General features: G+C 42.7%; 1 protein-coding gene across 6 annotated transcripts in view; it reads right to left on the minus strand.

Annotated features, from left to right (window-relative positions):
• Positions 1-7382, minus strand: part of LOC143435938 (uncharacterized) — a 77849-nt gene extending 70467 nt beyond the window's left edge. For 5 of the 6 annotated variants that reach the window (XR_013106237.1, XM_076919695.1, XM_076919693.1 and 2 more), the window contains exon 1: positions 7224-7382. Coding sequence is in view for 4 of the 6 variants with exons in the window: in XM_076919695.1 (XP_076775810.1) it covers positions 7224-7226 (3 nt within the window). In the remaining 2 variants the exon portion in view is untranslated. Of the gene's footprint in view, positions 1-6378; positions 6732-7223 lie in introns of those variants that run through there. The other variant, XM_076919694.1, reaches the window with a different exon arrangement.
• Between the last annotated feature and the right edge of the window lie 3927 nt (positions 7383-11309).

An 11309-nucleotide genomic window follows, 5' to 3' on the forward strand; every position in this document is an offset into this window, starting at 1 on the left:
GTTTTGGTTTTTTGAGACAGGGTTTCTCTGTGTAGCCCTGGCTGTCCTGGAACTCACTCTGTAGACCAGGCTGGCCTCGAACTCAGAAATCCTCCTGCCTCTGCCTCCCAAGTGCTGGGATTAAAGGCGTGCGCCACCACCGCCCGGCAACCAGTTATTTCTTATTTAAGAAATAAAAGCCTGCCTAACATAAACAAGAGACTAAAGCTGCAACACTCACAGCACTAAGGTACTGACACAGATACAGACAAATCCACTGCATGCAGGAAATGAGTCTCTCCTCAGCAACTCTGAAACAGAACAGCTCACTGTTGACTAGAGACTGCATATCACAAACAAAAATCACCTAAGGCAAAGATAAACTGGCACAAACTTGGGAATATGCAGTATATTTTCCTCTACTCCATGGACAATAATCCAATATTCAGTCTTAAAAGTCAGTAAGCGTGACTAAAATAATAAACAAAAATTATTCCAGCATTTGGGAAACTGAGGCAGGAAAATTTAAGGTTCATGACTACTCTGGGTTATATATGTTACAAATAAGCCTAAAGCAAGACCTTTGGGACACACACAAAACAACTGCTTCCCCCACAACAACAAACCAAAAAACAAAAAAGTATAGTAGGCCTTCCAAATGGGTGGATCAGGAAGTAAAGGTATTTGGCAACTTGAATTTGACCCCCAAAATCCACATGGTGGAACAAGAAAACACATGTCACAGCACATAACATATACACTCAAAGAGGAAAAAAAAAGTAAATAAACAACAGAAAACCCAAATGACAAAAGTCTTTCCAAGCTCAGCAGCAGACAAAGCCTTAGTTTAATGATATATAAAAAGAAAATCTTGACTTGCCCCACTATACCATAAATGTAAACTGATTTTTAACTCTTGTTTAAAAATAAGTCAGTTTATTTTGTTCCTATGTCTTATGAGACTAAAAATCAATAAATAGAATCCAGCAGGAAGGGAAAAAACTGGATATAAATGTTAAACATATGTCCAAACAGATATATATGATGATTTCTTTCTTGCTGTTTTAAATTACACACACATACACACATTACATACATACCCCCCCACACACACACACACGATGTCTGATGTCTGGCAGGGGACAGTATGGGGAAGAGGGTGGGGGAGAGAGACCTCCAGTACCGTGGTACACCTGTGCGTGAAGTTGAAAGGACAGCTTCCAGGAGTTGGTTCTTTTCCTTCCACAATCAGGTCTCAGAGATTTAATTAAGATGGTCAAGCTTGGTGCTAAATACCTTTACCAACCAAGTCAACTCAGGCCCCAAGGATATATTTTTAGTAAAAATTATAGTACAAATGTAAAGACTTTTAATGAGAAATGGTTTTAAATTGTGAATGTTTTATTGTATTGTTCTAAGTTTAAAAAAAGAAAAAGGTAAATGAAACAAAGGGAGAGAGTATTGGGACCTGGGAGAGAAAGCATGAGGAAGAAACTAGGCCACTGGTTTGCCATTCCAGTTTATGGAGTCAGGAAAGACCAAACAACAATGACAAAGCTAAGACTGCTTACAGGGATATGTTTTCTTTAAGACATCTTATCAAAGAGAATGAATTAGGCCAAATAGGGTCAAAACAATAATGCCCTCTTATTACCAATTTAAACAAGCCCCTTTGTAAATCTAGTGGATAATTTTGTTTACAAAAAAAGTTCTTTTTATTTTTAACCTTGTTGTAAACTATACTCTTTGAGCAATGTTTTTAAAAATTGGGGGGAGGGGCTTAGCAGTTAAGAACACTGGCTGCTCTTTGAGAGGATCTGGGTTTGATCCCAGCACCCCTACAATGGCTAACAATTGTCCATACTCCAGTTCTAGGGGATCCAATATCCTTTTCTGTGGATACTACACACATGTGATACATGCACATATATGTTAGAAAAGTACCCATACATATAACATTAAACTTACTTTTTAAAAAAGCTGGTAAATAAAAATCTTCCTAATACTTAGAAATTTAACTTGAAAGACCTTGCATTGTAAAGGCACTCACTGAGGCTCTCCCTTGAGAAGGCCACGCCTACTATTTCCCTAATTATCTCTTTTCCCAAAAATCTTTGTGTTAATCTCTATGTTTTAAAATGTCTCTTGGTGCATTTCCTTTATATTGCTTGATATAATGCCTTTCTATTGGTTTGACCCAAAGTGTGTCTAATAGGTTCAAGTCTAATTGCCTTTTCAGAAGACGCAGCCACAACAGCCAGTAACCTCCAGCAGATAGCTAAGTGTATCTCTATGTAATCTCAGAATGGACCACGTCTTAGTAAAAACAGCCTATCTTGCATGTTTTCAGATATAATTGTTAAGCATACAATCACATGCATACTTGTTTCCTCCATGATACAAACAAAACCAGCAGTTTTTTCCAAGTTTCTTGCCACAACCAGTATAGGACCATAAAAACAGAAAATTTATTTTAAAACCAATGTGCCTGCTTAGAGAACAGGGGAGACTCTGTCTTCAAGACTTTAAGTTTTACAATACAGGATTATCACCATTGCTCTTGGTTACCCACCAGAACTTGATGGTAAGACCCTAGTGCTGAACACACCTCATACTTGAGTCACAAGACATGAAGTTGGTACTTAGATGGAATCCTCATCCCTGTTGGGTAGCTTTCACACTACCAAAGGTGCTGTGTAGGTTGCTGGGGCAAAGTCTTACATAGCTGTGGGCACTCCAACCTATAATGACTTGCCTGGCAAGACACACCCACAGGCCCAAGTGTGGCACCAATGTAATGGTAACAACCAACCACTTTCTGACTGAATTCACAGCCTGCTCCACAAGATGGAATCCATAGCTAGTACTGTTAACTGGACCAAAAACTGACAGCTGACTACGTCATAGGCCTTAGGGGAGAAATTAATGCTACTATTCTGCTAAAACTTCTTCTAAACACTTACGGTAATACCGGTAATACCAATTAATAGATTATTATAGCTGTTCACCCTAATCAAAGAAGCCTGCCTCTTCTTGAAGTTAAAACAGAGACCCACAGTTAATCAAAATGCAGAGATAAGTGACTGTGGAGAGCTCAGCTCTAAATGAGACATCGATGTTACATCCTGTTCCCCACAAGGCTCAAGAATCATTACGAAAGCAGAGGAAAGACTGTGGGAGTCAGAGGTCAGGGAGGACTATGGGAAGTCATGTTTTCCAGACACGACAGAGCTGCTGCATCCACCAACTCACAGCTGCTGTGGTGGCTTGCTTAAAAACAGCACAAGATGAAACCAGTCAGAATTTCAGAATGGAAAACACAAAGCACAACTCCCAAGAGAGGACCGATTGGCAGCTGATGGCTGGCAGAGGAGGGAGATACAGTGTTCTTTAGAAACGCTGCTCGTGGATGACCCGACACCCACGACCATACTGGAATACTAATTAGACTCGGTGGGTTAAAGAAAGAGTACATGAAGTTGGGAGGCACATACAGTGCAGTAGGAAACCGGGAGAGTGGGATTATAGGATGGATTTAATCCAAGTATACTGAGTGCATGGTGAGACATTTTCAAAGAAAAAACAAATATACATTTTTAAAAGGTCTTCAATTTTTTTTGTTGTTTATATTTAAAGTCTTTTTTATAAAAGTACAGATTTTGGGAAGATTATCTAATGATAGAAAAGATACACAGGAGCTTAAGGGCTGGCTGAGCTCTTGAGAGAACTTCATGGGTCCAAAGGACCTTAGTCTGGTTCCCAACACCCACGTCAGGCAGGTCACAGCCACCTATAACTTCAGCTCCAGAAAAATCTGACACCCCTTCTGGCCTTGGATATGCTTAGTAGACACACACACACACACACACACACACACACACATAAATAAAAATAAAGCTGTAATTAACAGCTTAGCTTATGACTGACAAATGATAACTAGAAATAAATGCTGTAATATGTTCTATTTAAAGCTGTGGACAGTGGATGTGGATAAAGTATCTACACATGCTTACATCTCCACATCCGTGTACGACACAAGCTGGCTCACAAGATGAGGAAGTGCTCACATAAAAGTAAACCAGTTGAATTAGTCCAAATATTTCCTAGTCCATAAGTGACTCAAAAATTTAAAACTCAACATCCTGATTCTGGCAATCAAGACAGATTGCCCAGCAGTCCCAAACTGCCAATTAGAGACACAGTAATGAGAGCCAAAGAACAGCAGTTCTGTAAATCAATCTAGCTATTTCACAGAACAAATGGAAGGGTCTGATCATACCAGACCTGACTTTTGGGATCTGGCAATATTTCTATTAAAAAAAAAAAAACCAGTAATAACAGAAATGCGAAAGGATTAAGACAAAACCCAAGATGCACACAGAACAGTCTTGGTCTGCTTCCCAGCCGGTCATTATCTCAGTTCTTATTCTGTAAGATGGCCAAAATGTTCTTACTGGGAATGTTTCCATGAGATTCTGTGAAGCAGGCGAGCAGGCAGGCAGCAGTGTGGCCTTAGCTCTAAAGAGAGGAATGTGGACCTGCCTGGAAGGTGTTCTTACAGCTTCCTGGGGATGGAATTAGTTTCAAAGCAGGAGCCAGGCTAGGAGCAGGCTCTCAGATGACCAGAAAGGAGGCAGGGAAGTGAAGAGGGTGGGGAGCAGGGGGTGTGGCCACTAGTACCCAGTCTAATGTAAACCCACTTCTCCAAGTGGGAAATCCTGGCACCTGAAATCTGTTAGCTAGCAATGCAGCCAGTATCTTAGTAAGGTGAATGTGGGTATCTGTGAGGGGGAAGGGGCTAGAGATGTTACTTTCTAAGCAGTGCCTGGATTCTAACATTATATTCTTTCCACAGCCACTCACACTAACAAGATGAGTGGGGTGGTAGGCCTGAGTCCAGGCCCACTGGCAATCACTGGCAGCAGCCTTCCACCCTGACCCCAAGCGACTAATGAATGTGTATACTCAAGGTGGATGCCAGAAGCTGGTAAATGGCCTAGACAAAGCAGCCAGCTTGTATACAGAAAAAACAACTGAGCACTCTTAAAGAACTGAGTGTGCCACCTTATATAACCACGCCAGGCTCTAGGGCCTTTTGTTAACTTCTATACATAACTTGCTTACTCCTGTCCTCCCTAAGAGTTAGAAAAGCCCCGTTCAGGGTAACCAATGGGAACTTTATAACCTAACACACAGGGTTTTCTAACCCAATACTGCGCTCACATACAGTAAGGTCTACCTCTATCAGGGCTCTGCCTTTTAAAATAATGTGTAGAGAATGGAAACATGGCTCAGCAGGTAAAGACATTTGGATGCAGAAGCCTAGTGTCATGAGTTCAATCCTGGGAACCCATGTAAAGGAGAGACTACAGTTCACAATTCTTCTCTGACCTCCAACATGCAAGCTGTAGCATGCAGGAAACACACACACCACACATACACACAATAATAAAACAACTAAAATTTTTTTTCCCATGAGACAAGACGGGTGTCACACGGGATTCGAAGTCGGGAACGTGGACACGGTCCACCAAGCTGTGAGCCACCGCAGGCTCGCTAAAACAACTAAACATCTGAGGGCAGTAGCAATTATGACAGGGCCCAACTCCAGCCCTACCCATATACATGAGTTTGAGAATATCAGAAGGTAGAAATTCAGGGCTTACTGTTAGTGCTAAGATTTAGACTCACAGGCACAGTTTATGGGATTTAAAGACAGCTTCCCCTTGAATCTGTGAGATTCACAGGAAAAGCAGGTGTCATGGAGGAAGAAAAGGAGGAAGAAGAGGAAGAGGAGGAGAGACAGAAGAGGAAGCCAGGGCAGACCGCTGTGATACTCTATACTGTAGGGAATCCCTGCTTTCCAACAGTGTCAAGCCTAGAGTGACTCCATTTTATCAAGTAACAACCTCCACCAAAGTTACTCCAAGTTTAAGATTCCACCCCCCCCCAAGAAGGGCAATGCAACTTGTTTACACAAGCAAAAAAAAAAAAAAAAAAAAAACCAACCAAACAAACAAACAAAACAAAAAAACCCACTATCTGCCAGAACACTAGGAGGGACAAACTGACAATATCAACAACTGAAAATATACCAAACTGTACCAGAAACACCACACAAAGCATACAACATGTAACCCCCTCACCTGGCACCATGAAAGAGTATCCCGCCCGGCGGTGGTGGCGCACGCCTTTAATCCCAGCACTTGGGAGGCAGAGGCGGGCGGATTTCTGAGTTCGAGGCCAGCCTGGTCTACAGAGTCAGTTCCAGGACAGCCAGGACTACAGAGAAACCCTGTCTCAAAAACCAAAAAAAAAAAAAAAAAAAAAAAAAAAAAAAAAAAAAAAAAAAAAAGAGTATCCCAAGACCAAAGGATGGCAGGCGACAGTCAGACTTACCCACAAGGAAGAACTGAGTCAGTCCTTGGACTCCATCTCCAGTGCAGTTTCTCCTCCCCAGGACATTCAGCCAACTTCAAATTGACTGACTTACTGCATGCTCGGTGCACGGATACTTGACATCTCTGTGCCTACACTGCTAGGATATCATTTTTGGTCCCCTTTAGATTCTTCTTTGCACCCGTCTCAGCTCAATTCCTCCTACTTCAGAACAGACTCTAAACTCAACCACTTTAGCTCTTAGTCATTCTGTGATCTGCACATTTGTATGTTTTTGTGTGAAATGTTCATATGTGATATGCCACTTAATGTTAGTAGACTGTTATATAAAAAACTCGTGATTGCCAATGTCTGGTTAGCAAAATCGGGAATACTTGACTAATTATTAACGAAATACACATGACTTGTGAATTATTAATTATTCGATAAATTCTGGCATTGGAAACACAAAACTTGTCCCCCTGTTTATGACAACACGCCCAAGACACAAGGTCACCACACCCTGCGGCTTCCCTGGCCCCCGCAACACACACACACACACATACACACGAATTCCAGGGTCCCAAGTCTCACCGCTACGCTGCCGCCACCGCCCAGGCTTCGGAGCCGCGACGCTGCGGGCGCCCGGATGCCAAGGGAGGCCATGGCCGCAGCACTGAGCTCTGAGCAAAGGACAGGAGCGCAGCTCTGCCTGCTGGCCCAGCTCCACCCAGAGGGACCGGGGCAGCGCGGCCCAGCGGAGCCAGATGAGACGCACACTCAGCTGCCCTGGAAGGCCGCAGCCCATTGCCGCCTCCGCTTCCAGCAGCCGCCTCCCCACACCCGGGACGCCCGGCCGCACGCACCATTTCCAGTCACCGGGTGTCCCGCTGTCCTCCGGCGGCTCCTGCAGTGAGCGGATGGAACACAGACACTGGGGAAACAACCTACGGGTCTCTCTCCACAGAAGACACAAACGCCTAAAATGGCTGGACGGGAAGTGGCATCCCCCGCTCCTGTGCCCGCCCTCTTCCAACATTTGAAAACCTTATTGGACAGTTTATGCAGCTACGTAACTTTTCTTATTGGCCAGTGGGTCACGTGCACTCCTCCTACTGCTTAAATGACAGAAAAAACATCCTCTAGAGTGTACAGTGGCGCCAAATCTCTAATCCGAACACAAACCTTTTTACTTGGGGTCTAAAAACCTGGCCGTGAAACTCCGAAGTTATTCTTCTGGAGTTACATGTGAAATTAATAACTCTATATCTTACATGGAATTAAAAATAGGTAGGGCCAGGCGGTGGTGGCACACGCCTTTAATCCCAGCACTTGGGAGGCAGAGACAGGCGGATTTCTGAGTTCAAGGCCAGCCTGGTCTACAGAGTGAGTTCCAGGACAGCCAGGGCTACACAGAGAAACCCTGTCTTGAAAAACCAAAAAAAAAAAAAAAGTAGAAGTCTGTTCTTTAACAAGGCAAAGATGTCAGCTAAACTCTATTTTATTTTGCACGCGTGAGAAACGGCATTGAAAAGAATGTCTGATATGAACTATGCCTATTTGGCTGAGCTTCTAAACTTCTCTCTCATTTTGCGATTGATGGTTGTCAACAAGGTCTCTGTGACTGACAATTTACCCATTCTGTTTACTTTTTTGAAAGTCTCTTGAATCCAACCCACCACTCTTGACCATAGTCACTTCCAGCGCAAACATTTTGGGAATGGAAGGACACAGAACCATTCTTATGATTCGAAGCATTCCAAAAATTCTTCAGGAAGTGCAAGTTTGCGCAAGTCCCAGTGGAGCTTCGGGACACTGAACACATAAACCTGGAATACTCCATAGATGACTTCCAGAGCAGACATTCCTGCCATCAGGAGGATCTGACTGGGGAGGTAGAACTAAGTTCACAGAGAGCTGGTAGAAATTAGAAAGGAAGCCTTGAAGAGAAAAGAATAGAATTGAAAGTCTGCTCTGGCTGCTGAAAGCGTTATAAGAGGCCAGGGAAAAAGTAATGAGCAGATAAGAGATTGCTGCAGTGAGCCAGGTGAAGAAGGTGCAAGCTTGGAGCAATGTCAGGGAACTGGCAGACAGAGGTATTTTAAGTGATCTGTTAGAAAGACAGGAGCGGAAATAGGAAAGCTGAAAGACTGGAGGCTGCAGCCAGCAAGCTGACTAGATGGCATCTATAGATTTTAAGAATTTATTTTTTTAAAATATGTTTGTGTGTCTGTGTGCGTGTCACACGTGTGCAAGTGCCCATGGAGGCCAGAAGAGGACACTGCATCCGCGGAGATGGAGTTATAAGCACTCATAAGCTGCTGAACATGGGTCCTGGCACAGAACTTGGGTACTTTACAAAAACAGTATGCACTCTAAACCACGGAGTCGGCTCTCCAGCCGCCAACTCTTCAGACTCCCATCCAGCGCTCTCTCCTTCACATTTATAAAAAATTATATTTAATATTTACTGACAAATTAGCAGGTCATCTGTGTCCTTCTCTGTCTTTTCTTTTTACCTCTTTTCTCTATCTTTCCTTATTATTTTCCCTTTCAGAGACTTTCCCAAAGAACACAGCCTGGCCTGGTTTTCAGAGTTCCCAGTCTCAGCCTTCTAATGGCTGGGACTGTTTTAGGTTATCTGGTTGCAATTCTGTACTTTTAAACAAACTTACCTGATCTGCACTCTCACGTTCCTACAGCCCCCTTGCATTTACTTTTTCCTTGTCTACTGTTTGTCATCAACACGGGTATAATCACCACCTTTATTTTTCTTTTCTTTTCTTTTCTACTCATACCTAATGTAACTGATACACGTGTGCAAAAAGAAGTCATAATATTCCTCCATTTTCTAAAATGACTGGTATTTGAGGGATGATAATTTGTGGTTTTTAAATATATTTTTATAGTGGGCCTACCCACGGATAATGATTATTTTTTACAGACACTATTTCCCCTTTAACCTGGTGGCCCCAAGATTATGGAGCAGCATTAACCAAAACTTCAACCCTACAACAACCTGAAAATTGCAATCAGTTCCATTTGAAAAAAAAAAGCAATATGATTTAAAAACAAGAACAAATAGCCAGTGACTTAATCCAAAATAAAGAAGCCTTACTGAAAAACTATAATAAACATTAAAATCAAGAAAACACAACTCAACCAAAAATTACTAATCCCATAGTAGTGGCCTCTAATTCAAGTGAATTAAATGAAATCTTAGACAATGAAATCCAAATAATAAGGACAAACATGCATACACACTCGCACACACGCGTACGCGCGCACACACACACACACAAATGGGCCACAAATGCTTTATTTACAAATTCCAGCAGAACACAAACAGGTTAAGGCCATTAACTGAGAAAAGGTAAATCTTGTGGCCTTTGGGGCTGACAAGTTATAAAGAGGTTCCTCATTACTGGCCCGGCGGTCTTCATTCACCATTTCCTTTGGCCTAAAGGAATATCTCTGTGTGCCCCACACCACTGGACTCCTAAGAATGTCACAGAGGTAGAAGGCCCTTGAATTTTGGTTGAATTTATTTTCCATCCTCTGATGTGCATATGTGTTACCAGTAAGTCCAAAATGGTTGCTATCTCCTGCTCATTTGGCCCAGGGCTGAAGATTTAATATTTCCTTGAGGTAAAACTATAAAGGCATACTTGGGCTCTGTGTCTGCTAGCGAGAAGACTCTTCCAGGGAACACTCAGGAGCCTCTGGAGTGTTTATATGCATCACTAAGTTCATCCCTATCCTTTTTCAATTTATCCAGAGATGCTGAGAGCAACCGACCAGCATCATCATTTTCCTTATTTTCCCCCAAACTGCCAAAAGTTTCATACACAGAATCAACAAACCCATTGCCACCCACAACTGGTGAGTAGGGATAATCAAATGCATTTGTTTCCTTGGGTTTGTGAAATAGTTCACTGCATGAGCTTTCAGTCCTCTCTGAGCTCCCGGCAAAGGCTTCACTAACTGGACGGCTTCAGTTAACTGTGGGTGTTGGCAAATTGAAAAGCCTCTTTCAGATACTTAACAGACTCATTCTTATACTCTTGATGCTCTAGAACTACTTCTGGAACCAAAATCTGTATTAGTCTAGACTCTATAAATATGTAGAATGGGGCTGTATTAGAATGACTTAAAGACGGCAATCCACCCATGACTGGCTGTGAACAGAAAGTCCAAGGATCTAGTAGTTGTTCAGTCAAGGCTGATCACTCAGCTGATCTTCAGTGTATAATGGAATCCCGAGAAGTTAGGCTCTAGTGCCAGTGAAGGAATGGATGTGCTGGCAAGGTGAGAGCAAGCAGGCAAAGAGCAAAAGCATCCTTCTCCTCTCTCCTTATGTAAACTTCCAGGAGAAGGTATGGCCCAGATTAGAGGTGGGTTTTCCCAGCTCAAAAGAAATCTGGATTCATGGCTTGTCTTTCTACATCAAAACCCTGGGTTAGAAGTGGAGCCTCCCACTTCAAATTAAGTAAACCCCCTCACAAAGGTGTCCTCCATTTTTGGGTTTTAGTCAATTCCAGGTGTAGTCAAGTTGACAACCAAGAATAGCCATCACGGGTGGTGTTCATTGGCCAAAATAGGACTGTTTTCATATGAGAACAAAGAGGTTGATACAGTCCGGTCTTGGGCTGAAGCCCCTGGCATGATATATTATGAAATATGGAAATATATGACTCATTTGAACAAACTGTTCCTAAAATGTGAAACCAAGCTAAGGAGGGGGGGTTGAGGGAAGGGCAAAACAGACAAGGGAGACTATGCTGGTCACTCGAAATCAAACATGGGAAGACTTGTGTTGACATGGAGATCCTAGGGGGGAAATATCAGTAATAAGGAAAACGGGTGCTTGTTCACTTCTGAGAATATTTAAAGCCTGAGCAGTAATTCACAGAAGGCAGAGTGGCTACAAACAGATCAGGGTTTTGTTTTGT

This window comes from Arvicanthis niloticus, chromosome 22 (assembly GCF_011762505.2).
Source record: "Arvicanthis niloticus isolate mArvNil1 chromosome 22, mArvNil1.pat.X, whole genome shotgun sequence".
In the NCBI taxonomy this organism is placed as follows: Eukaryota; Metazoa; Chordata; class Mammalia; order Rodentia; family Muridae; genus Arvicanthis; species Arvicanthis niloticus.